Here is a 27,555-nt window from a genome sequence, read left to right as displayed (position 1 = left end):
TGCACTTACGGGACATGGTATTTAAAAAACAAAATAAAATAAAATAAAATCATTTTAATAAATAAATAAAATACATAAAAGTGCCATGGGGGAGTGGATAGCTATGTTCTGTTCAGGCGAAAGCTAGTGTGAAAAGGTGAGTTTTTAAAAGTTCATTAAGTGGAGAGAGTCTCAGCATTACGGATATGGGGAGGGAGTATGTTCCAGAGTTTGGGTGCTGCACAGGAGAAAGCCCGAACACCAAGGGTGGAGTGGCGAGACGTGGGGACATTTAGAAGTCTTACAGAGGAGGAGCAGAGCGAGCGAGTGGGTGTGTGATTCAGGAGAAGATCAGTGAGATAAGCCAGAGCTAAACCATGAAGTGCACTGTAGGTTAGCAGGAGGGTTTTGAATTGTATTCGGAATAAACATAATACAAAAACATAATACAGCAAATCCTAATTGTTCAAAATTATGAGATTAATTTATTGAAGCAGGAGCTTCATAGGAGTCTGAATGGTGAAACGCTGAGTCCCTCCAGCACAGGGCCACCCGTGTTCATTAAGCCCAACTATTAGTCCCGTGTCTAATTAAAGGTTTGGTGGGAGCAAAAACCAGGAACATCTCTGTCACTCCAACACCAGGGTTGCCTTCCCCTGTTTTAACATATAAAAACTGTCATGTTTTTTTTTTTTTTTACTTTAATATGATTAAAATATGAGTAATATTGTAATTTCAAAATGGTTGCAAGTTGTACAGCCTAAAATTCAGTACCTGTCAGTAGCATATCTATCTCAAATATCTTCATTACCCTGTGAGATTTGTGAGCTGTACTGGTGATTTACAGTTGCCCAGTGACATTCTGGGTGATAGATAGATGGACAGATAGAAAAATAGTAGGGAGAAAAAGATGAAGAGGGATAAAATGTTGGGGAGGGCTTCATTACATTGTGGTCAGGGAGAGACAAAACACGCTGTTATTCCCATGTTGAAGAACCAAACAGACAAATGACTTATTTTCTCCTCCCACATAGTTCAGGGCCCTCCAACAACACATGTCTCTCTTGGTCCCTGTGGGGAATGGCTCACATAAACATCCATGGCCATTTTTATCCTCCAAATGTGACAAAACCATTCTTCACACATGTTCGATATCCAGTGCTGGTCTTTGTCTGTGCTCCCTTGCTGTATTTTGCCCATATTTAGTATGCTGTTTTAAAGCAACAGTCCCTTTACAGGCCCCTGAGTGGAAATCAATAGTGTAGAAAGAGGCAGACAGTATATGGCATCCAGAATTCCTCATGATTGACTACAGGAAAGATCTTATCCACAGAACTGCTCAAAGCATTCTTCCAGCGAGAAAACCATTTTATTCTTTTTTCACTCAAAGAGGTAGAACTCAAACGCCACTGCATCATTCTTCATACCATCTCAGATTTGTATGCATTCGCTTTAGTTTAATATAAAACAATATAATCTCAGTTTAATGTTCATTTATGTGTGTAAAGTAAAATTATATTTAAGTACAAAAAAAACATACATAGGATCATGCAGATTAAAATAACAAGATCTTATTAACATTGATTTGGTGGTACAACAATGTCATGTTGTTTTGTATAAGAAAGCCCTACATCCAAAATACTTCAGAAACCATGACACAAGAATGTGTGCTTCCTAAAACCATATGGCTCCATTATGTAATCAAAGTGCTTTATATAGATTGCTCGCTACTGGCAGTGGTATGAGAACAGTCAATAGAGTGTGCGCTAACTTGCACATATTAGCCTAACCATGTTGTTTCTGGCTTGTCTGCTGTTTGCATACTGATGGCTTGAAGTTTCATATGATCGTCGGCCATGTTGCAAACTGTCACACACAGTTAATGAGCCATGAGGGGAATGGTGCACGCCCTCTCAGCGTGTGTGTACAGAGAAGCTGCCTTGCTAACCAACCTGTGTGTACAAACACCGCTGCTCTGTCTGTCACCCATTACTTATCGCTACAAGTGACTGGCTGAGTACTGGGCAATTATTGATAACTGCAGTTTTGTACACAATGGGCTGCCGATGTACCCCAGAGAAAGGGAGAGTTTTCCCACAGCTAGCTTGATGTGTGGATCACCTGGACAGTGTTCCTTTGTGAATAGTGTGGATAATCTGGATTTTGTAACCGTGTAAATTCGATGTGGACTGTGTTTCTGCATGAATTCTGTAAATGACATGAAGTCATTTTAAAAATGCCACAATCGACTTTAACACGAGACACAATTGGGCTGATCGAATCAAAGCTTGATGAAATCATTTCCCAGCACCAATGCATTCCTTTAAATCCAAAGTCTTCTGAAGGTTCTGCTGTGTGACTGATCTGATGTTGTTTACACCAGACCAAATTTCATTCACTATCTGTATGTTCTTTCCAGATGTTTCTAAGCTCTCTTAAATGCTCCAGTATCTCATTCAGTCTCACTTTCCTGGCCAACTTAAGACATTTCCTTTTAACCCTTGCGTTTCCATGATACTGTTATGCAAAGCAGCTGCAGCACTTCAAGGTAAACTATTTTCCCTCTCCCAGCCTTATCAGCGCCCCACACTGTGCTTCTCTCCAGGATGTCTTTCTCTGCCGCTCTTAATCACACTGTGCCCTCCGCCCTCCCTCGTTCCTTAGCTCCGTTAGCTCTCTCCACTTTATCTGTTTTTTTACTCTGATGAGTGAAACACAACAAGAAAGAAAAAACAGTTTAAAGTTAAACCATTAAAAAAACCAGTCTGTTTCAACTGTGGACTCTAGTTGCGGTGTGTCTATGGTTGATAGAGTGGCATGATGTTCTTCTACTTATTACCCTTCCTTTCAAATGAATGAACATGGTCCTAAACTGAGCCAGGGAGAGTAAATCTATGTGCAGTGTATGCTCACCCCTGTGAGAAGTAGTCCATGCCAGTGAAAGCAAGACTATTCTTCATAATGTGGTGTTTACTAATGAGAGGCAGGGAAAGGAAGCATTCTTTCACATTGATGTGAGTTCTTCATTAAAAACCTGCCACAGAATTGGCTGACCATATTTCCATAAGCCTACATCTAAATGGCTATCCAAATCTGTGATTATGCACACACCCTTTTGAACAATGAATTCAGTTTTTATTTTAAAATAACATTGCTATGTTGCTGTGGATTATAGCTTCAAAGCCTTTCCTCACTATGTTTCTCTTCACCATTCATTGCCCTGGCAACCATCAATTCAATCTAAAGTCTCACAGCAATAGTTACATATACCTAATTAATCTGAGCAATAAAATACTTTTGTTTAATCAAAATGGCAAAAAATGTTAGCCTTGAACAGGATTGTACACTCTCACAAAGTTATCCATTCATAGTGCTACCAATGCGTATATCAAGTTGAGTTCTCACTTCACTGATATCTCAGTTCCAATATGAATTAAAACGTATAGTTTATGACTCATAATTAGGGCCACTTTATTTTTTCAAACTAAATGTGTCTCTCCCACTTGAAAGAAAGCTGGTGAAATTGATTTATTAAGTCGCACTTCCTTTATTTCTGCTTGTAGGAGGGTAGCTAGACCCAAATGCTAAGTTCTATATCTCTTGCTCCTCTGTGAAAACGTATATTTTTTGCAAACATTGCAGAAACAGCATGTTCTGTTTATTCTCTTTATCCCTGGGAGATTAGATGCCGAGACTGTGTTTGCATGCTCTAACCAGAACATGTGGTCTTCAAGACCGGCTGCAATCCATCATTTGTGTTTCACAATTTATATTATTAGAACAGCAGAATGTATTTTTGAAGCAGTCAATTCAACAACAGATGATGGATTTCTGAAATATGGCATCTGCCTGTTGAATTGAGAGTTAACCATCTTTAGTTGTGGTCACAAGGTCTTCTTGGCTGCAGAACACTGGTCACTGAGACAACGTGTGGAAATGCCTTGATGTAATTGGTTATGGACACTCTTTACCATGAAAAGAAAAAAGTCCTTGTGACTGCACTTCAGCAATGGTTCATTGGTCATGTTGATTTAAAAATATGTTGGAGTATTCTGGTCACGTTCATATAGTTTCCAGTTTATTGCCACCAGTGCTTTACATGGCCGGCCCAAAGAAGCTGGCATGTGGTAGAGTCAACCGCTGAACCACCTCACAGATGCCTGGCAGCTGCTCCATTAAAATGAATTTGTAAAATGTAGTATGCATGCAAGGCCACCACAGGTCCTGTAGGTGCTCCCTGGTAACTATCTGTGATAGTTATTGCTTTCATATTTGAATGTACAGGGCCAAAAAATGTGGTATATAACATATTGTCACATAATTAGGGCCACCCGTTTGTCTGCACTTTGTGACCTGCAGGGGTTTACTTGTATTTCAATGGTTATCCTGCAGGGGTCTCCATAGGCAATCCTACAGCACAGTCAAGTGACGAATTGTACAATTGCGCTTCTAATTGAGAGTGAACAGACGTCATGGTCAAGGAGTATGTACTTTCAACCACAGTTTCCCCTATTTGGTGTTGCCTTTTCCCCAGGCTTCCAATATTGGGGTATTATTGTCTCAAATTAAACAAATAAATAAATCAATAAATAAATGTAACTGATCCACAAATGAATGCAGTGGATCCACAAATAAATGCAGCTGATCCACAAATAAGTTATTTACATTTATTTGTGGATCCGCTGCATTTATTTGTGGATCATCTACATTTATTTCTAGATCACTAACATTTATTTGTTTATTTTTGATACAATAATACCACCATATTCCAATACCCCCTTGTGAAATATTTTTGTGAAACATTGGCAAGTTCATCTCTGAAGCTGCTACTCTTCATGCCCCAACAACCATCCTTGAGTGATCTCTAGTCAATATACATTGTATCCCCCATTTTTCAAAATGTTTCCTTAATTTTGTCAGTTACCAGTCGGTGACTGTATTTAATGCTGGGCTGAGAAGAAGGACTGTGCACTTAAACTCCCACACTGCACTGCGATTTAACTTCTTTAAATCGGGAACTGCCGTATTTAATCCAAAACTGTCTGTAGACACAGAACATATGCAAGCATCAGCTGAACAAATTGAAATAGAAAAAGACAGAAAAATGGAAATTTCTTATCACTTCCTGTACTCTGTCAGACTTGATAAGATAAAGAAGCCTGGGCTCTGCATTTTATATACATGCTATAGTCTGCCCTCCTCCTCTCTGTGCTGTAGGCTCATCTGGTTTACCCTGATGAAGCTGTGGCCCTGGATGGGAAAGGGTGAAGTCTGTTTTGCTCCTCTGGTGAAAAATGTGCTCTGTAGGATTATGGGCATTGCTTTTCCACTCTAAAAGTCTTTTGAAGCCTTACAGAAGTGGGCTACTGTACTGCACTACGTCTCATGCCGAAATAATTATTGGTTTTACCAGCAGTTTTTGCCTGCCCATCAATCATCTACCCAGTATTATTTTCAATGAGTGCAAACTCTTCCAGAAGAATAGCAATAAACATAATTTTAATTAAATATTTTGAAATGGTAGCAAGATAATTAAGTAATGTAATTATTCTCTAATGTGCTCTGATCCGGGGAATGCTGGTGTGAAGACAGCACTTGTTTAATCTTGCCCGTGTTGACGTTTGATACAATTGTACAGCTTGTGTCTTCTGAATTTGTGATAGGGTCCAAAGAATTCAATTAAGATATATGACGGCCTTTCATGATTATCTCTGCTCACCATGTTCAGTGTATATATGTAGCCTATTTTGAGACAGCAGAGCTGTGATGAATTGCCTGTGTTGCCCCTCTTGTGGAAAAGCCAGTCCCTTGCAGCACAGACCTGCTGTTCTTATGGTCTGTGTGAGTGTGTATTCTGGATGGGATTAGCATGAGTGTTAGCTAGAGGCCTCTGGGCTGGTGCCTTGGGGTTGGGGGCTGGGGGTTCTGAGGGCCTGAGACCTCCGGGCTGGGGCCTCGGGGCTAGGAGTTGGGGGCTCTGAGGGCTCTGGGGGCCTCGGGGCTGGGGGCTGGGGGCTGGGGGCTGGGTGTGGGAGAGAACTACAGACTCACCCTCTGCCAGTCCAGTGGAAAAAATTAAAACAGAAGAAGAGAAACTTTGAGAAAGCTAATGAGAAGCGAGGGTGACGACTGACCCAAAATGCAAAGTGCATGCCTGGGAGTGAACCTCTACAGGGGGCCACAGCAAGGAAAAGGTCAAATCAGCCAATCATTTACAGATTTGGAGACAGGGGGTGGGTTGGTAAAGGGCTGGGGTGATGACGAGTAGAGCTGGAGGTTTTTTTTTGGGGGGGGGGTGCTATCGCGCTGGGGTTAGAACAGTTGGTGGATTTGTGGGAAGTGATGAGGTATTTATTAGAGGGGGGAAATAACTGTAGAAGACTACCAGCAGTGCAACCCTCACCTCTGCCACCATTACACATGTTTTATTTACGGCTGTTTTCCCCATTCCAGGCTCTGCTGGCCTTGACCTCAGAGGTGCGTGTGGTATGAAGTGTGTCACGCCACATTACCACCCTGATTACATCTTCCCTCCTCACATCCCACTATGAAAATTAGGCATGCTTTTATATCCATAGGCATACCTACATTGTTTGTTATATATATCAACATTTGTAATATGTATGTTTGTTATGTATTTCCTGTCTGGCTTACCATAATATAATAAATATATCATAACAAACTTTGATATATATATAAAAAACTTCATGTAGGTGTGCCTATGTATATATAGTACATCGTGTAATTATTTGCAGTTGTAATCATTTGCTTAATGATCATTATTGTTTGTTTTGTGGATATACATATACTTCACATTGGATGTGAGCTGTAGAAGTCCTCAAACAATACTGTATTACTGTCAATGGTGAGAATGAGCTAATGAACTGACCAAAACTGCGCCTGAAGAATTTGTGTTTGGGGGAGATAAGAGTGAGACTGTTAAAAGGACCCATTTAGGTTCTGTTAATAATTGACTCCCTTTTAACAGTAATGATTACACTGCTGAGTGGTGGGAGTTCACGAGCAGTTCAGCCCCTGTTCCAGGGGCTGCAAAAAAGGAAAAAAAAAGAAAAACAAGTGCATAGGGGACTTGAACCGATCCAGCTCACGAGAAGACAATTAGTCTGATTCTCTGATAGTTGAAAGGAGGGGAAAAAAAGGGATTTTGCGTGGAATTCCTGAGCTGAAACGGCATAACTGTTATTGTTAATCCCCATTTTATTTTCCGCGCCACTTCTCTGCTGTAGACAGACAGCAGCACCAGTCACCTGACCAACACACTGAGCGGCTAGAATTTAGTCTCTCCGCAGCCCTATCCACATTTCCCTTGGTATTTTTTTTTTTTTGGTGTTCTGCTCAAGTTGAGGGGAAGAAAGGGGGCAGCGCAGGCAGGCAGCAGAACAGAGGAGCTGCACAGTAGCTGCAAACAGCAGGTGAGAAGAATCCTGTCTCTGTGGAACACTGGAGAAGCAGCGCATGCTAGAGGTTTGTGTCAAGCTCTGGGTCTTCTCTCTCGCATGCGTGTGTGTGTGTGTGTGCGCGTGTCTGTCCCGTGTGTGCACACGGCAGCTTGTGTTACTACGTGCATGTTGGTTCAATTGGATGGTGATAACAGCCTGCTAGCACAGCTGCTGCAATGCAGGAGAAAGTGACAGGCGCTTCGCACACTGAGGGAGGATTATGCAGTGCCTGTGCCTTCGGGGGCTGGAGCCCGGCTCATTTCCCGCTGCGTTTGCCTGTGCGGCGGAGTGACGGCGCCGCCTCCAGCGCCGCGGCGCGCGCGTTCGCTGGGTGAGAGTCCTTTCCCTGAGCGCGCCGTCCGCGCTGTGATGTTTTTCTGCTGCGTGCTGCTGTTTTGCTATCGAGCGCTGCGAGTGCGGGGAGTTGTTGCCATGCAGGCTTTCGCTGCAGCAGGATGTGGGGGTTTCGGCGCGCGAATGGAAATCGGTGCGTGACGAGAGCGGGGCTGTGACTGCCGGTAGGACAGCGCGCGTTGGCTCCAGGCGGGATGGGTAGCAGCGCTGGCGTGAAGTGACAGTGCTGTAATTGATACATGTATGTGCATCGGTCTGCATCTCTGGGATCATAAAGTCCCGTATTCCAGCGCTCCTCCTGTCTCCCGACATCTTCGGTGCAGAGGATATGGCTCACATCATCGCCTGTGACACCAGGTGTGTTGTTTCTCCCTTAAAGAAAATCAATTTGAGTGCGTTATGGATTTCGTGTGTAAGCGGTGCGTGTTCATTAGCTGCAGCGCGGCTGTGCTTCTCCATTAATGCGATTTCCACGAACAGGGAGGAAGGCTCAACCACACCATCACGGAGGAATAGCGCTTGCCAGGGGGCTCAGCTGAATAATTTATATATGAGATGTTCCATTTCACTAATGAAAGCCACTGGACCACTTGCCTAGTGTGCTGCTTGCTTGCTGTGCGATGTGTACCCTATGAGAATGCATTGAAATGATAAGAAGGCTTAAAACAAATCTGTCGTACTGCAGAGAGATGGGGACATTCCTGTTGGGGAACAGACAGGAGCATGTAGAGGGTGATACAGGCTGCGTCTCCTTGATAACACCACAGTGGTCTTCAACTGGCCCTTCTGTGTGCCCCTCAGACCGTGAACTGTGCAGATGTTTAGGGCAGAGCGATTTCTTAGGAAGAACCGACTGTGCAAAGACTCCAAGCCCACTGCCAGTCATCCGTACGGAACACACATTCATTGCTCATTATCTGGTAAGAAGGGCATGAGGAATGATGGTTGGATGGTTGGCCAGTAATAATTTCAAGAAGGTCATGAGAGGCTCAGGTCTACCTTAGTGTCTGACAGTGCATCAGGAAGACGCTGCATCTTTTGTGGTAACAGGCAAGACTGACAGCGGATCGATAGAATGGATGAAATCCTCTGAAATAAGAGTAGCATCAATGACAAGTCACACGACTCAAGGTTTCAGCTTTGAGGCATGAAGGCATCCTATTGGTTGTTTCAGTGGGTGTCAGTTCAGACAGGGGAATGGATGTATGCAATGTGTACTGTTCCAGAGTTTTACTTTCTGTGTTTTTTATTTATCCAATTGGAAGACAGTCGTTTTATCTGTTAATGTATGTGAAGTTGGTGAGAGATAACTAAGAATGCATATCAGTTCAAGGCAAGTGAAAATAATAGGCATTCAGGGGAGAGATTTTAGTCATGTGAAAATGCCTTTCTACAGCTGCCTTTTTTTCAGTGCCCATGTTGTTGCAACTTTTAAATTGCTTAGCCAACCTTAAATTAAATCTCCACTGGAAAAATGTAGAGAATGCTAAATTAAGAATATCTCTAATTTGATTTCTGTTTCATGGTTGCTTACGATTTGATATTTGCATCCTGCAGCCATCATGTATAAACACAATGGAGCGAGGCACTATTGCTAGCTCTCTGGCTCTAAAGTCTCACTCCTTGATTCACTGTTCTGTTTCAAGAGGTGTTGTTTTAAGGGTCATTCATTTGATTTGAAACCAAGGCATTCCATTAAATACAAATATATGAATGCAAATCAAAGACCATAAAACCATGCCACTGCCTAACAATAACTGTCAATGCATGTTCAAAATGGGAGAATTTGGAGCCAGAGAACCAGCAATCCCATAATGCAAATCTCTGTTGTGCTTATAACAGTTTATAAATGTTTTTTTTTTTCCAGTGGAGATTTTGAGGTGAATAATGTTTTGCCTGTATAACAGTAGCATGGCTGTTGAAAAACTATGCAGCTCACTGGTTTTAGCCTCTAAGTTGGACCTGTGGTAGCTGTTTTTCACCCGGCTCATCTTCCCTCTTAGGCACAAAGACAACATGAGCAGATCACATTATTTCTGCTTCACGTCCGCGGTTGATTCAGTTATTGAATGAATGTAATTTGATTTTGTGTGAGAGAGAAACATGATAAGCCCTGACTTTCAATTAAGCCCCCCCCCCCTCCCCCCCCTTGAACTCTTGCGGCACATTTGGTCAAGTGTACAATGTAAAAAAAATGTTTTGAAATGAATGTGTTGAATGGACTAATTTATAGCACTCGGTGGGGGGAAATTAATGGCCGGTTTGGATTTAGAATGCCTGTCCATCGCCACCTCTCAGAAGTGTTAATTAGATTAAAGTGTTGTGGCTGTAGATCACATGGTCCCATGGGACTGCAGAATGTGCACATATAATTTTGTACGTTCCCTTTTATAGCTTTGACTTTGGCACAGTGATAATTTCTACTAGCTTCTCTGTGGTTTTTGACTTTGAGCTGACAAAGACAGCAATAAAACTATTAAAAGATAACACCGTGGAGTGTTTAATCCCCTTATCCTGCTCTGTCTATCCCTCCACGGTCTCCTACCTTCATTAATCCACCTTTCATCTCTTGTGCGTGGATTTGAAGCTCTAAACCTAATGGATTCCACCATCGATTTGCTGAAATCCAGAAGCTGCAGATTTTGCTAGCTAGGTGAGTGCTATTTCAAACACCAATAACATCATCAATTTCCGGGCTTAAAGAAAGTGAAAGAACCTGGTTTTCGACTGACCAGCACATTTGTTGTCAGCTACATGTGCTTGCTGAAAGTGGGAGACCAATGCCAGTCTTTTGAAAATACATATATTAGTTTCAAAGTGTGTCACAAGGATGTTTGTGCTTCTGAAGTGAGAATTGTTTAATCACATAAAAAAAATTCCTACTTCATGGCATTTTCACATTTTGACTTTTAAGAATTTTGGATGAAACTTGGAAGAACCACCTTCTGAGATGGAATTCTTCTGAAGTCAGTGAAATACAGCGTAGATAACTGTTTACAGAAACCTGGATGCACATCAGAGTTAGAGAGGCTTCTTTGTAAGAGTAAGAATTAAGTAAGCAAGAGTAAAGAATAGCCGTGGTCCTGAAGCCAGTGATACTGACACAGGGTGAGTCCGATACAGGGTTATTTAGTATTTTTGGCAAAACTGAAGGGTGTGCTTGCAGAGTCTTGGGCTGACATACTACAAAAACCTTTATTTAATAAGGAGGCATTACCAGGGTGTATGTATCTGCCTGCCTTGTCCCTTCCTGTGTTGCCCCTTATGCTCTGGCTCAGAGGTATTTACAGAGTGGACCTAGATCCTCTGCTTGCACTGGAAAGACCCATGTCAAATGGTCTTCTTACTTTCGTTGACTTCACTCTTGATAAATCTGTTTCCTGCAAAAAGGAAACAAACAGCCTTCATTTCATTATTGGTATGTAGCAGATTTGTTTTCATTCTTGTACCCAGGTGAATGTATACCAAACTTTAAGCAGAGTTTTGCGCTAAGCAGGGTTGGGCTTATATAATATTTGGATTGGAAACCTCCTGGGAAAAGTAAATTGCTAATACATGTTATGTTGGTAGACCAGTATGGGGTACTCCTCCCTCTGGACCAAATAAAATATAACAACCCAGCACTGTGAAGGGGTGGAGGAGGTGCCTTCTGTTGGTCAAGATGTTAAGGTGGTGTCCCTGGTGTCCTGTTAACTTTCCCCCAAACCCCTCTATATATTATTATCCCCAGTATTGGCTACAGTTGCTCACATTCCATACTTGCTGCTTTATTACTTACAACTTCCTTACTTTGTATTGTTCATCACTGCAAATCAGAACTGAGTTCTCTGTTTACCTACCTGGTTAAATGAAGCAAATAGTATTGTAGGTTAATGGCCAGAAGATTGCAGGTTTGAAGACTGGGTCAGGCATTGCTTTGAGGAAGGCACTTAACCCAGATTTGTCCAGTAAACATATCAGGTTCTATAAATGGATAATATATTTTTTAAATGTTTTTTTAAATCTTGATAAAGGCATGTGCGCTATATGCAGCAAACTATATACAACCTTATCATCCCCAGTATCTCTGCCCAGAATCCAGTATAACTGCTATAACTGTCACTTAGTGACATTTTACCTAGAAATTAGCCAAAATAAGTGATTTATGATACAATAAAATGTACACAGACATGGTAGGAAAATACTGAACAGAAAGATACAGTACTTCACTCTCATCACTCAGGTAAGCAAAAACTATTTTCACAGTAGAAATGAATAAGAAAAAAGGAACAGCACAATGGTTTTTTCTCAGACAAATTCCAGATGGTCAAGCTCTCCCTTGCTCCACTGTGCTATTCCTCCTTCCCATTAAAGAAAAAAACCCAATTAAATCAGCTGCCTTCTGTTCCAGTTTGATAATTGACTGTATGTCCATCTATACTACATCAGCTACATTTTAGTGCTGATGAGTAGGTCGGGGACGGCTCAAGAGCAGTGGAGATTTTCTCAAAAAATCATTTCTAGGCTGGAAAGTTCCCAGCCTCCTGCTGTTGTCCTGCTGGCTGAACCAATAAAAGACCACAGCTTCATTTAGGGGGTTGCTCTAGCATGTCAGATGTGAGATGGAACTCTTGGCGGGGACACTCATTCACAGTTTGGACAGAAGAGATGAATGGAGTCCATTTAGATATGGATTGAGATCAGTGTTTTTCACCTGATGCTGATGCCTGACCCTCTTTTGCGGTTCAACTGCTGTGTGTAAATTGCACTGAAGGAGATTTATAACCTGTTATTCTGTGGATTCTGAGTTGCTCTGGAGGGATAAAAATGTTAGGAAACGTTAGCCACTTATCACTACACTGTGCTATGGTTATCTGTGTAGTTCTTATTTGTCTGATTCTTCCAGAACCACAACTCACACGTACCAACTTGTGCATGAAATCCTCAGAACATTCTCGACACATGTGGAGTTGTCCACTCAACAATGTGAGCTTAGGGGGACATAAACCCAGGGCAGGTCACAGTGTTCCATTTGCTTCCCCCTGATGGTATCCTAGACATACTGTACCTGCCACTGAGGTTCCTGTGAGCTTTTAAGAATTGACACATGCTGGGTTTTAACATGCCCTCTGTCTGTGGCCACTCTACAGCATTTATCACCTGGAGCCAGCACTTATTTATTGTGCTCAGGGACAGACAGCTAGCTTGGTGAATGTACCAGTACTGGGACCATAAGTGCCCCCACCTCCGTCCATGTACTTTCATGTATAGAAAGCCCATACACTTCTCTGATGGACTTGACATGTCTTTGGTTGCTAAGCCCTTAGGTCTCAGAATGCTAATGTTAGATCAAGACTTCAAAGTGATGCATTAGCGCTATGGCACTGAATGTCTCTCTGGCCAAGTCCTCCCCATAACTAATGACACCTGCTGCAAGCTGTGAGACAGTCTGGCATTCTACTCTCTTCTCTGCATTCTGCTGCAATCAGACTACAAATCTGCCTGGTACTACAGACTGAGTTACAGGACAATATTTTATGAAAGCCTGTATGTTGCTTTAGAAAGTTTTCAGGAAAATCTCCATGTTCCTCAACAAAACTGTGCAAGACCTCATCACAATTACTTTTAACTTTCGCTTTGGCTTTGCATTATCATAGTGTAAATGGTCAAGCACCTTACCTTGTTTACTAGTCCACATGGTGTTGCACGTCGGGTCTGTGTTCTGAATACTTACACTTAAAGACAGGACCTTTCCTGATCAAATATCTTTACTGTCGGATCATGAGCTTGATACAGGTCTTACTGTATTACCTCTACAATTAATGACTGAAGAATTCTTACCTTAATGAAGAAAAACCCCCAAATACCTGTCCAACAGAAATCCCTCTGAACTTATTGGACGGCACTTCCTCCTACAGCAAGAAACGTATCCCAAACATACTGCCAAAGCATCAAAGGAGTTTTTCAAAGCTAAAAACTGGAAAGCTTGACTGGCCAAAAACTTGCCATTATCTGAATCCAATCAAACGTACGTTTCATATGCTTAGGAGAAAACATAAGGCAACTCACTACCAAAACAGGCAAAAGCTAAAGATGGCTGCAGTACAGGTTTGACAGAGGATCACCATAAAAGATATTCAGCACCTGCTAATCTCTATGCCTCACAGACTTCAGGCAATCTTTACATGCAAAGGATATGCGACAAAGTACTAAACTTGGCTACTTTCCTTTACTAAATGTTATTATGTCCCAAAGATTATGTTGCCCTGAAATGGAGGGGGGTATGTATGAAAAGTGCTGTAATTTCTACATCGTGAAACCAACGTGTATAAAAATAACCTAAAATAGAGGCTGAGAATCTCTATTTTAACCAAATGTGAAGTGTATGATTACAAATCTAAAATTTTTGAGTGCAGAGCCAAATGAACCAAAATATTGCCTTTGTCCCAAACATTATGGAGTTCAGTGTATATCATGTCAGCAATGTACAGAACTGTTTGAAACAGTCCTAAAAGGTTTAAGTGGAAAAAGAGTGGATATGTGTATTTAAGTGTGGTGATGGTAGGTTTACAGGGAAATGAGCCTCTTTGACAGTTCTTGCAATTAATCAAACTGCAATTAAAATGCAGACTATTGCTCCAGGCCTTAAATTACAGAGTCCCCTGCAGTGGCTGTTAGGCTGTTACTACACTTTTCTACAGTCTAAAATGACTTTTTCCCACTCATCTTGCCCAGTGTGGACCAATGTGAACTGAAGGCCTCAGTTACTTAACATCTCCACCTGGGCAAAATGAAATAAAATTGCTCCTGTGGAACATTTTTTCTACTGTGATGTTACTCTAGTGCATTTGTGATTGTGACAGTTTAAGACCATTTGTGACTGCCACTGCTTTCTGGGAAAAGTATTTTCATTTTTATTTTTCAGAGATAGGGTAGGTTTGTAGTGCTTAAATATGAAGCAGTGTAATGGAGTGCAAACATGGTGAAACTGGGATTAAACATCAAAGCCAGAGACTTCAGGGAGGTATTTCAGCTGCTTACCCATCTCCTATAATAACTATAATTATAACTACCACACATTCATGGAAAGAGGTATTCACTAGGGTACTGCATATTTATAAGATTTTCCCATTTGTATGCAATACACGTATACATTAAAATGCAGAACTAACAACTTTAAAAAGCACAAGTTAAATCCATAATAAACATTATTTGTAATTCATATCTAAATGTTTATTTTTTTCAGGTTGCATATACTGACCACATGAGATTAAATCCATGACACTGGACAACTCAAATGATGGACAAGAAAAATGGTAAGAATTTTCTATTCATTTTGAATTGATCTGCAGCCGGTTTAACTGGTCAATATGATTGATCTAATACAGCTAACCTCTAATAGAGCACAACTGCATGTTCCTGTGCTTACATTTTATTTAGGCTTTTAAATGATAAATTGAATGAAGGTCCATGGCTAACTACACAAGCAATACTTTATACTGTACTTTTTACATAGATGTGTGAGTTTATATTTATGTTTATGATATCATTACATATTAACACATCTTTTGACTTTGACGTTTCAGCAAATGGCTTTTCCTCAAAAGCCCCTGAAAGAGGAAGTCAGCGGAAGCAGCTGCCATACTCTGTGGAAACCCCATATGGATTCCACCTGGACCTGGACTTCCTCAAATACGTAGATGACATTGAGAAGGGCAATACCATCAAGAAAGTTCACATCCAGCGTAGAAACAAGGGCCCCAAATTCAGCACATTGCCTCGTAACTTCAGCCTTCCTGGCCATGCCTCCAGGGCAGCCCCCAAGGATAGCTGGGCATCCACATCCACCCTAGGCCCCAAGCCTAAGTCACGGGTGATGGAAGTCCAGCAAATCTTTGAGTTTCGTGCCTGTGAGGGTGGGTCTCCAGGCCAGCCTAAGTCACCTGGAGTCATCCACAGATCTACCAGGGAGGATGGTAGCATCAGGGAATTTGATGAACAGCCCCTGGGCATTCATGTCAGGCCACATCTACTTAGAGCATCGAGCATGCCAGTCACAGTCCTGCAGGGAAAGAACTCAGAGTCTGTGGAGGACAAAGGAGCTCAAGCTGCTGGGGGCTCTTGCAAAGAGAATGGTTCTTCTGGAAATGTTTTTATTTCCTCAGATGTGGTGGACAGGAGGTGTGGTACACCTCAAGACCAGACAGCCCTCCACCAGCAGTTTGCCACAGCTCTACAGAGGATCAGGGAGCTGGAGGAGCAGGTCAGGACTATCCCGGAGCTGCAGGCCGAGATCTGCACACTGCGGGAGGAGAAAGAGCACCTCCTTTTGAAGCTTAACTCCCAACCTCTGCTCCTTACAGTGGACAGCATGCAGAATGCAGGCAATGATGGTACAGATGATCAAGTGCAAATTCAAGTGAATCCAGAGGAGTCCGTAGTTACAGAAACAGCTCCAAGTTTGGATCAGCAAGTGGTGCCTTCACCTGTTCAGGAGCCTGACCAAGAGAGTGTCACAGAGCAGCAGGAATCAGAGGTGCAAGAAGATGCTGAAAGACCCTTAGAAACCCAATCAGTGAATCAGGAAGAAGTGTCAGAGAGTCCCTCAACACAGGAACCAGCAGAACAAGAACCAGCAGATAGTTCTACAACACAGGAATTTGTGATGCAAGAAGAAGTACCAGGTACTGTACAGGAACCAGCAGAAGAAGAACCAGCACAGAGTCCTTCAACACAGGAATTGGTAAAGGATGGAATAGCTGAGAGTTCTTCAGTACAGGAATCAAAAGAACAAGACCTGGCAGAACGTTTGATAACACAGGAATTGGTGAAAATCGGAATAGCTGAGCATTCATCAGTTCAGGAACCAGCAGAACAAGAATTGGCAGAAAGATCAAAAACACCGGAATTGGTAATGCAAGACAAAATATCAGAGAGTTCTTTACAGGAATCTACAGAAGAAGAACCAGCACAGAGTTCTTCAGTGGAGGAACTGGTGATGCAAGATGTAATAGTAGAGAGATGTAAAACACCAGAACCAGCAGAACAAGAACTGGCAGACAGTCCTTCAATGCTAGAATCAGTCAAGCTAGATGAAGAAGCAGAGAGTTCTTCAACAATGGAATTTGAAGAACAAGAAACTACAGAGCCATCTACTATACAGGAATCTGAAAGGAAAGAAGCAGCAGAACCTCCTACAGTACAGAATTCAGTGGATCAGAATGAACTATCAGAGAATTCTTCAGCACAGGAACCAGTAGAACAAGAGACACTCGAGAGCCCCACAGCACAGGAAACACTGAAACAAGATGAAGTATCAGTGAGTTCTACTGCACAAGAATTTGTAGAACAAGAAACAGCAGAGCCACCTACTGCTCAGGATTCAGGTCAAGAAGAAGGAACAGAAAGTCCTGTGGTACAGGAAGCAGTGAAGCAAGGTGAAGTAGAGGATGACTCACGAACGCCTGAAGCAGCAGACCAAGAAACAACAGTGGACCCTGTAGCACAGAAACCAATGGTACAAGATGAAGTATTGGAGAGTTCTTCAGCACCAGAGACAGTGTTACAAGAACAGACAGAACAGACCCCTATAGTAGAGGAAGCAACCAAAGGATTAGTCATAATGGAGGGACATTCAGGGCAGGAGAAAGTTGTGACAGAGGGAGATCAGTTGAGCAGCGTGTCAGAAAATCTTACAATCAAAGAGCTACAGGAGAAGCTGATGGCCCTTGAAGAGAAATTCAGTGATGCCAACAAGGAGCTGGAAAAGACCAATGCTTTACTGAGGGAGCAAGTAGAGGAGAACAAGTTGAAAGAGGAGAGGATAAAACTGCTAACAGAAGAAACAAAGGCTGAGAAAGCGCAAGTTGAGCAGGAAATTGGTGATTTAGGAGACACAATGCTATCTTCTGATCCTGCACTAACCTGTGATGCCTCTGTGTGCACTGATTCAGCACCAAAGCTGGTCTCCAAAGAAGTTTCCACTGAACCACTGTTTTCTGACACTATACCCATCACAGGAGAACACCAGAAAAATCTGATAAGTACAAGCACTCAGACTGATTTCACAGAAGCTCAGGTCTCAGCTGGACCTTTCACAGTTGAGAAACTTGATGAAGTGGAACTCACTGTGCATGTCGAAGTTCTGGAGAGTGCTTCTCAGGAAGAACCTTGCAGCGCCATTCAAATGGAGCCTGAAAAAGCAGCGGAGGCAGAAAGCTTTGAGGAACCAGTTGGGCCTGAGAGCTCAGAGCATGCTGCCTCAGACAGTGCTGAAGAAGCAAGCACCTCACTTAAAATTAGCCCACCCTGCCAAAGCAGCCAAGAGCAAGAGCCCAGTCCACAGGGGCCAAGCGAGCCCACAGCCTCAAATGCAGTCATCGGCCAGTACGTGAACAGGATCCAGGGGCTCCTGAATGAGCAGTGGGCGTGCTTGGGCAGTGGGCAGCCAGAGGTTACCACCACCATTAAGCAGCCAGCCTCCAAGTTCAGCTCCATTCAGACTCAACTGGTCAGCTCACTCAACGCTCTGTCTGCCTTCTACTCATCACCAGGGCAGAAAGGAGGGGCCACTCGACAAGCAGGTACTGCAGACCACATAATGACCCGTTTCATCTCCTAGAGACAGCAAAGGAAGGGCCTTTGTATGGCCCATATAGAAGTTATTTCGTTATAGTGCAGAGTTTAATACAGCCTTTTTACTCATTGACGCATACTGTACTGTAACAGACCACACATGCACTGTGCTGACCTCCAATGAGTTTTAAAAGTCTGGTGTCCCTGTATTCACTAAAAGATCCATGGATTATGATCATCAGAGGATTTGTAACATCTGTTAGAGAGAGGAATAATGGAATTACAGGATCCCTCCCATTTATAGATCAAAATATTCCCAGCCCTATTTTTTTGTCTCACTAGAACCTTATGTCTGCAAAATGTTTTAGTTTCAGTGTGATATAATGCAGCAGTTGAAGTATGTGATATCAAAATTCAGCTCTGTTGCATTTTTGCATTGTTTTGTAAGTTAAAGAAGAGTAGAGTTAAAGAACATTTGGTTTAAATTACAATGCAGAAATTACAGAAATACTCAGAGAAATGTTTAAGTGGAGACAGATTCCATTTCCATGGGTGGAACCCATGGCTCTCTGCAACATCAATATTAATAGTTGCCTCAGATATTGTTTAGTCTGTTTAGTTTTGTAAAACACAGTTGGAATAATCTAATTATAATATGAACAACAGCTTTCTATATCCCATGTAAACAGAATTCCTTATTCATTCTGGAATGTGTAGTCAACCACAAGAGAGCCAGTAGAGAGATTTATTTGCGACAATTTGATTAATGTAGTTCTTCCTTAACTACAACCATAGACTCCAAAATCTCCAGCAGCCTGCCCTGCAATAATCATCAGACTTGTTTGTCTGAACAAGACGAGGCTGTTATTACTGGGATAAATTATACTAGACAAACCAAACAAAAACAAAATAGTGGTGAACATTGTCATGGCTGGTGCTTCTTAAAAAGGTTATTAAAAGATTCAATAAAATATATGGCGGTCCATTGCAAGTATCTCTGCTAAATACAGAGCTTTTCACAATGGATTTATTCAGTTGATTGTTTCAACAGTCACATTCATTTTTAATTATAATTCAGTAAAATTATAATTGTCTCTTTATGCTTTCTGTTGAGAGCAAACAGGGTACAGTTTGTACATTAACGGGTGGAACACATGCATACATTTTCTATCACCTCTGACCTTTCAGCACTCAAATCCATAATGAAGAAGAATGACCCTGCCGACAAGCCAGGAAACGGGGGAGCCAAGAAGAACCTCAAGTTCGTTGGCGTGAATGGAGGGTACAATTTTATTAGATTTTGTTTATCCACCTGGAGTTAGTGTCTGTCCTCAGACAGAGATACTGGACTGAATACCCGGCTTGTTTGTCAGAGGGTGAAGGTCATTAAGTCTGTGTGTTTTAATATCCTCCATCTTTCACCAGGGGTCTGAAGTAAACAAAAGCTCTGCCGTGGTGCCTTCCCAACGCGTGTGCAGCCAGACGTTTATGTGCTGAACACAGAAACGGTTCGGGACAAAGGGCTGCATCTTGTTAGATTATTATTAGCTCAACCTGTCGGCTGCATCTGCATACTCCTCACAATAATGACCCAACAGAAGGAGCTTGCCAGCAGTACCTGCTCCCTTATCAAAGAAAAACATCATTAGTGTGTTGATAATATCAGAGGAACCTGAGTACAGTTGTCAGAGTTACTGTTGTCAGACGACTCCTTTCTCTGAAGAACTGATGAAAATACCTACTAAAGGCCGGGGGGTGTGCTAGACATAGGGCCTGCGGCTGGGCTTCTGTTGTTGGAAGATGGTGGGTTGGATAGTGTGCAATGTTCTGGCTTTGGAAGTGTGCTTAATGTGTGGCTCAGAGACCTACACATTGTACACCTCCAGGAAATCACACACACCACACATGCACACAAGAACATAACTGGCCAATCATGCTTCGGCTTTTAGAGCAGGTTTATTACTATTTATAAAGGGAAAGCACATTCCTTGCATTGACTTTCAGGGTTTTTAACTTTAAACTCCCAAAGAAAAACAGTGATACTCCGAGTCATGACTGGTGCACTGTATTCATTTGAGCTGTGCCTCAGAGCTCATGAAAAGTAGGCCTTTCAGTATAGTCATTAATATATGGTGAAACAGTGGTTTTATTCATGTTGGGTTACCTGATTGCTAAGACTTCACCAAGGTGCCCTTATATTTTAGTCACAAAACCGGATTATGTGCAGAGTCGTCCTCTATTTCGGAGCCAAAACAGTTTTTTCTTGCTCCTTTCTGAAAATCTCTTCAGCTGCCTTTCTTGTCCTTTACCACAAGTGGTGCAACACACTCTCAAGTGTGTGTCTCCCTCCCGGAAGCTTCCGTTAGATGGCCGTTTTCCATGCTGCTTCTGTTCACCTGTGTCCCTGTGGGAATCGTGGGGTTGAGCTGGTTCTGTGGTGCAAACATTTATAAACATCCATGAAGAGCGGCATTCTGCGGCCTAGCTCAGCGTGAGAGGCATCTCACACTGCGCCTTCCACTTCTCATCCACAGCACATCAGCAGAAAAAGCCCATAAGGCTTTCCTTTCATCATTTATTTATTATTTTCTTGTGCATCCAGCTATGAGACGACGTCCAGCGAGGATTCCAGCGAGGAGGACAATGCTGAGGACAGCTCGGAGCCCGAGGAGAAGGAGGAGGACATGGGCGTGGCCGAGGTGGTGACCTCAGAGGAGCCCGCGTGCGAGGGGGCCTGCGCAGCGGAGCCTGACTGTGACGCCGCGGCCCCGGAGATCAGCGGCGACCTGCAGGAGGAGCAGCCAGGCGGGTGAGGCGAGGAGGAGGCAGGGGAATTTAGGAGCGCATTGTTTATCTGCCGTTAGTCCGGCACAGCCAAGTGTGAAGAGCGTGTTTGATCTTGGCACACTCCAAGAGCAGACTGAGAATGCCTCAGAGGCCCTCCCCTGCCAGGAGCCAGTGATACGAGATGGACGCAGTTCTGCTCTTTGTTCAAAGCGTTTCTCAGCCTGAAAGCCAGTATCAACAGGCGTCTGCTAACGTTTTAGTATATGAGGAGACGAGACCCTGAATGTGTGAGCCAAAGGGATGTCTGATCTGTAGAATCTCTGGGGATGTGTAATGTTATCCCATTGCTGTAGACAGTGAAAATGCAACCCTGCCACAACATTTCAGAAGCACTACAAAAACAGTGTGCCTTAGCTTGGATATTGTATGGCAATGTTTAAATAGATGCACCATGATTACAGACTGCTCACATTATTGTCAGTTCAGGAAACTCTAAGCTGCAATTTTCTTTGTATTTTTAAAATGGTTTGCATGGTGCAGAATTTTTGCAATATAACAGACAAATGTGTGTTTATAATGCTTAAAAGTGTAAGATTATTGTGTTTTTATATTCTATATTTATATGGTGTATTGTGTTCTCAGGGAAACAGTAGACCAAGGCTTCATGTCGGCATGCCATTTCATTAAAGATCGCCAGGCTGAGATTGCAGCTCCTGACAAAGAGATGGTAAGTTTTCCGCCTCATAAATGAACAACAACAAGATTAGTAAAATAAATGGAAAACTGTATGATGATACTCTGGGTAGAGAACATATACAAACAAATACTGTACTTGAAAATCAAATGGAACTATATAATACTAAGCATCAATCTGTAAGTACAGATTCACTTTGAGAGGTGGAGTGTATGAATTGCTCAGGTACAGGCTCATCTAAGTTGGTCACGGACTAGTAAAGATGTACTCTCAGTGCAGTAGGGAACCAATCATTGTCCGTTGATATCTTTGTGGGCATGTTTAGTGACCGCTCGCCTGCCTCTCCCCACAGAGGGAGGCTCTGACGATGCTCTACCAGGAGTGGTTCCGCATTTCCAGCCAGAAGGACTCGCTGGTGGACACGGTGACGCTGTACCTGAAGGAGGTGGGGGCCGCCACGCCCACGCTCCTCCGCTTCCTGGTCAACCTGGCCGACGGCAACGGCAACACCGCGCTGCACTACAGCGTGTCCCACTCCAACTTCTCCATCGTCAAACTGCTCCTGGACACTGGTACGGCACAGCTCGTCCTTACTTCACTTCCTGTGAGGTCATGTTTATTATAATAATAGAAATTTACATTAAATGTTTTTTTTCCCCCACGGCTCCATTAATGACACTGGGAAACATATGCTGGCGTTTACTCATTAATGTCATACCTTAGGGCATGCGCTCTCATAACAGTCTATGCCGAGTGCTGATGGATGGTTTCAATAATGAAAGCTTGATGATGGGCTGTGTTTGCTATCCTAGGCCTGTGTGAAGTGGACATCCAGAACAAGGCTGGCTACACAGCCATCATGCTGGCCTCTCTGACCACAGCTGAAGGCCCAGAGGACCTGGAGGTGGCACTGCAGCTGCTGAGGCAGGGGAATGTGAATGCCCGGGCTAGTCAGGTACAAACCACTCTCACCCTGCCAGTCAGGTACAGACCACTCTCTCACACTGCCAGTCAGGTACAGACCACTCTCTCACACTGCCAGTCAGGTACAGGCCACTCTCTCACACTGCTAGTCAGGTACAGACCTCTCTCACACTGCTAGTCAGGTACAGACCACTCTCTCACCCTGCCAGTCAGGTACAGACCACTCTCTCACACTGCTAGTCAGGTACAGACCTCTCTCACACTGCTAGTCAGGTACAGACCACTCTCTCACCCTGCCAGTCAGGTACAGACCACTCTCTCACACTGCTAGTCAGGTACAGACCTCTCTCACACTGCTAGTCAGGTACAGACCACTCTCTCATTGCCAGTCAGGTACAGACCACTCTCTCACTGCCAGTCAGGTACTGACAACTCTCATACTGGCAGTCAAGTACAGACCACTCTCACCCTGCCAGTCAGGTACAGACCACTCTCTCACACTGCTAGTCAGATACAGACCTCTCTCACACTGCTAGTCAGGTACAGACCACTCTCTCATTGCCAGTCAGGTACAGACTACTCTCTCACTGCCAGTCAGGTACTGACAACTCTCATACTGGCAGTCAAGTACAGACCACTTTCACACTGCTAGCGATGTTGCCACATGTTGCAGAGTCTACCTTCTTTTTTAACAGCAGATATTTCAAGCTGTAGTATTGGCTAATATTGTGTGCGTTGTACTTACATTTGTAGATAGTATACAGTATATACACTTGAATAGAGACATTTGTGCTTGATCTGAAAAAGCTGACATAAATGCAGTGAAATGAGGCTACAGCGGTATATGTAGTGGCAAGACTGACCTTATATACGGAATGCGAAGCAAATGCTGTCAGAGAGAGAGGATTTCATCACGCCTGTGCTGACGGGTGTGCCCATGCATGGAGGAGAACCCCCCGCTGTGGTGGTGTCCATGAAAGATTAAGTTATGAATTTCCCCATGACCACTCCCCCCTCCCCTGCACTCTCATTCTTCTCTCCACCTCTTTCATAATCTTTTCTTTGCTGTCACATCCTTCTCTATTCTTCTCTGCCCAGCACTCCTCTCTTATTCTCTTCTATACATTTCTAGCCTTTCTTCTTCCTCCCCCCTGTACTCCTGTCATTTTCTACTTCAGTTACAGTTTGATGTGAATGATCTCCTCCCGTGCTCTCCTGCTTTCTCACCTCCTCCCTGCCCTCCCTCTCTCTGCACGGCAGGCTGGACAGACGGCTCTCATGCTGGCGGTGAGTCACGGGCGCGTGGCGATGGTGCGCCTCCTGCTGGCGTGTGGAGCCGAGGTGAACACGCAGGACCACGACGGCTCCACCGCGCTGATGTGCGCCTGCGAGCACGGCCACGCTGAGATCGCCCGCCTGCTCCTGGAGCGGCCCGACTGCGTCCTCAGCCTGACGGACAGGGTGAGCAGCGCACGCGCACAACACACGCTCTCACACAAATGTGCACAACACGCGCTCTCACACACGCGCACAACACACGCTCTCACACAAATGTGCACAACACACACTCTCACACGTATGAGCACAACACGCGCTCTCACACAAATGTGCACAACACACGCTCTCACACATATGTACACAACACACGCTCTCACACATATGAGCACAACACGCGTTCTCACAGACATGTGCACAACACACGCTCTCACACATATGTGCACAACACGCGTTCTCATACATATGTGCACAACACGCGTTCTCACAGACATGTGTACAACACGCGCTCTCACATATATGTGCACACGCTCATGGGCACACTGCAATACTCGCTCACACAAACATATGAGATCAATCCCTATGTTAGGAGTGGCCCATATTCCACTGATACCCACTCAGAACCAGCGGTCAGATTAGCTTGATAAACAGGATTGCACTTTCTCACATTGCGCTTGTTTATTCATGGTTAAATTATGTCGTGGATAAGTTGTGGATGCTAATAACATACTCAAATACCATGTAATGCGAGGCCATCGACCAATTTTAATTAATTACTTGACACTGCCATCTGCTGTATGTCCTAAGTAATTACAGCAAAAGGGGATTTGAAATGTGCATATTCACAAGAAGCCAATTCCCCAACATTTACGGATCAAAATGCTTTCACAAAGTCAAATCAGTATGACAGTGAGGTCGTGTAGGAATTATTATTCGTTAATAACTTCCATTCTGTGGGTCAGATTTACTAATTCCTCTTAGAAGGTATTATATCTGTTATGGGGGTGGAGTGCTTGGATCAGGTCTTTGCCTTGCTCTCTGTCTCTCTCTCTCGGAGTCACATGTAATCCGCAGACAAATATTAGCCTGCTCGCCCGCTCCCCTCCCCCCCCCTCCCCTGTGACAGTGCGCTGACTCTGCGCTGCGTTCTCTGTCTCTCACAGGAAGGCCACAGTGCTCTGGAGGTGGCTATGCAGGCCTCCCACTCGGAGCTAGCAGACCTCCTGAAGGCCCGTGCTAGCGAGGGGGCCTCCGACACCCCCAGGCCCCTCTGAGCCAACAGCCCCTCTCTGTTCCCCCGGACAACAAAGGCTCCATTGACCAGATCACAACTTTCGGCTGGGATCCGACGCAGCCGTTGCAATCTTGAAGAAAAAAAAATGGGGGGGGGGGAAATATTTCAAATATCAGCGGACATTCTGTATGCATATTTTGCATGCGGACGATGCTCAATAAGAAGAGTACTCTCGTCTACCAATCAAAATACAGGAGGAGGAACATGGTGGGTGATCGTCCCACATTAAGCGAATCTAGGCACGCTGACATGGTCCCTGCTTTCCATGTTCAGTGTGAAATATTCCCACGCACATCTTCAGTACCTCCTACACTCTATCACACATAATCATAATCAGTTTGCTTTTCTTTTTTTACCACTCTCTTCATCAAGTTTATAGGTTCACCGTTATTTTATGCGTACCATCTGGATTTTTCTGAGTTGCACATTAGACACTGTATTTGTTTGGTTTCTTTTAGTACTGCACTTTGTTTTATTCAGTTTCTCTTTGCCTGTATCCTTCCCTTGCGTATCCTCCATGTCTGTGACCTGAGAGTGGACACTCATGACCCCGTGGTTCTCCAATATGAAGGTTGTACAGCAGATAGCTGAGGAGGCTTGAAGGCATGTAAGGCATAAATAAGTTAATATACCAGTATTCTACTGACAGAGTGTATATCTCTTCAGACACATTCAGTCTTGCTGTTCCAAAACTGACTCTTCTGGTCCAGCAGAATTAACTCAACAGTATTTTTGCTAGAAAATCTGTCCATGTTGGATAGAATGGATTCCTGACCATTGAGGAGGAGGAAAGGAGATGTTTACAGTTACTCTACTCTGCTGCCTGTTAACTGTTGCCTTGACTGCATTTCAAGTGATACAGTATATGCACATAGCTTACTGCCTCTCTCCTCTCTGATATATTATCTGTGTCTGTGTGCTTGTGGTTCCTCGCCATATTATGCAACACATTGTTAGGAATGCACAAAGAATGTTAGCTAGATGCTAATTGACATTCCATTACAGGCGTCCTTATTCCTTCTCTTCAGTGATGCGGGCGATTGGAAGAATAGGAATGTGTTTGTGGACATGAGCCTCCCGCATTGAGCACTGTGGAGGAGTCATTGGTCTTGGATGAGTGGTGTGAGAGGAAGTGAAGAGCAGGTAAACAGGGGAGGGAATGAAAAGGGTCACCGTTGTTATGGCTATCTGAGCCCACACTAAGCGAACAGTGCAGCTGTGACAGGACTTTGCCAACCTGACACTCGGCCTGTCCAGCTGTGGACAGATCTGTAATGAGCAAAATAACGTTTGAGGAGCAGAGGAAAGGGACACTCATTTCCCCCCCTAACATAGCGCTTCCAGAGAAAATCCACCAGGTGGCAGACAATAATACAGCACGTTTACCCTGACATGGGACTTTATTCCAAGAAACAATCAGCGTTGTGCTGGAACATGCAACCATGGCAACTCCATACAGAGCCCATTAGTCAGGTCTGTGTCAGTTTGAGATGAGATCAGGTTTGTTGCCATTTCTGCCTGTATGCAACTGGACCTGGGGGGAAGAACCATGCACCAATTGTGCATATTGAAAAATGTTTTACAATCATATATAATTAGCTTTTGACTCATTTTAAAAATATATTTATTTAATATTATATATTTTTTCAATATAACATAAATATATTTAAAGACTTATGCTGTAGGTCAATATATCAACTATTTGTTGGAATTATACATGTTTAGAGAATGGTTCTTTGCAGCAAGTTTGAGTTTAACCAGCGTGCTTGGAAGAGAGGTATTGCATTTGTTTAAGTAGCTTTTTTTTATACAGATAACCATATCTAGCCTGGAATGGATGTTTGTGCAAAAACATTGCAAACCACTCTCAAGATTACACAAAACGAATGAATCCTGGTAATTTTTTAGATGTTTTGTCTTCCTTGTAGATGATACTCTCCTCTTCTGAGGCCCTGAGAGGACTGAATTGCAAAGGATATGTAAGAGTACAATATCATCAGTTTCTACCTGAACTGAGCAGTTCAAACATGAACTCTGTCCTAAATGATGTACTTGTCTGCTAAATATTACATTTATATTATCAAATGGAGTTATGAAATTTTAATTGTTTGAAAAAATAAACAGTTAACTTTGCATCTGTTTGAGACTTGGTAGTGAGGAATTTCATTTCAATGCTTTAAAGGCATGCAGTGATTTGTTTTTATTTTTTATTATTATTAAAAATAGTGTCCTAA

At 43.3% G+C, this 27,555-nt stretch overlaps 1 protein-coding gene across 10 annotated transcripts in view; it reads left to right on the top strand.

Annotated features, from left to right (window-relative positions):
* The window catches only part of kank4 (KN motif and ankyrin repeat domains 4), a 40,389-nt gene extending 12,834 nt beyond the window's left edge, over nt 1-27,555 (top strand). Inside the window, exons 1-12 of one of the 10 annotated variants that reach the window (XR_004764855.1) lie at nt 7,341-7,464; nt 15,019-15,088; nt 15,359-18,355; nt 19,536-19,629; nt 20,950-21,156; nt 21,777-21,861; nt 22,181-22,400; nt 22,641-22,783; nt 24,013-24,213; nt 25,191-25,928; nt 26,350-26,464; nt 27,250-27,555. Coding sequence is in view for 6 of the 10 variants with exons in the window: in XM_035414273.1 (XP_035270164.1) it covers nt 15,070-15,088; nt 15,359-18,355; nt 19,536-19,629; nt 20,950-21,156; nt 21,777-21,861; nt 22,181-22,400; nt 22,641-22,783; nt 24,013-24,213; nt 25,191-25,301 (4,077 nt within the window). In the remaining 4 variants the exon portion in view is untranslated. Of the gene's footprint in view, nt 1-6,979; nt 7,465-7,529; nt 7,771-7,791; nt 8,151-8,639; nt 8,714-15,018; nt 15,089-15,358; nt 18,356-19,535; nt 19,630-20,949; nt 21,157-21,776; nt 21,862-22,180; nt 22,401-22,640; nt 22,784-24,012; nt 24,214-25,190 lie in introns of those variants that run through there. The other 9 variants (XR_004764854.1, XR_004764853.1, XR_004764852.1 and 6 more) reach the window with 9 other exon arrangements.

Source organism: Anguilla anguilla, chromosome 4 (assembly GCF_013347855.1).
Source record: "Anguilla anguilla isolate fAngAng1 chromosome 4, fAngAng1.pri, whole genome shotgun sequence".
Classification (NCBI taxonomy): Eukaryota; Metazoa; Chordata; class Actinopteri; order Anguilliformes; family Anguillidae; genus Anguilla; species Anguilla anguilla.
This window is presented reverse-complemented; position numbering and strand designations above follow the sequence as displayed.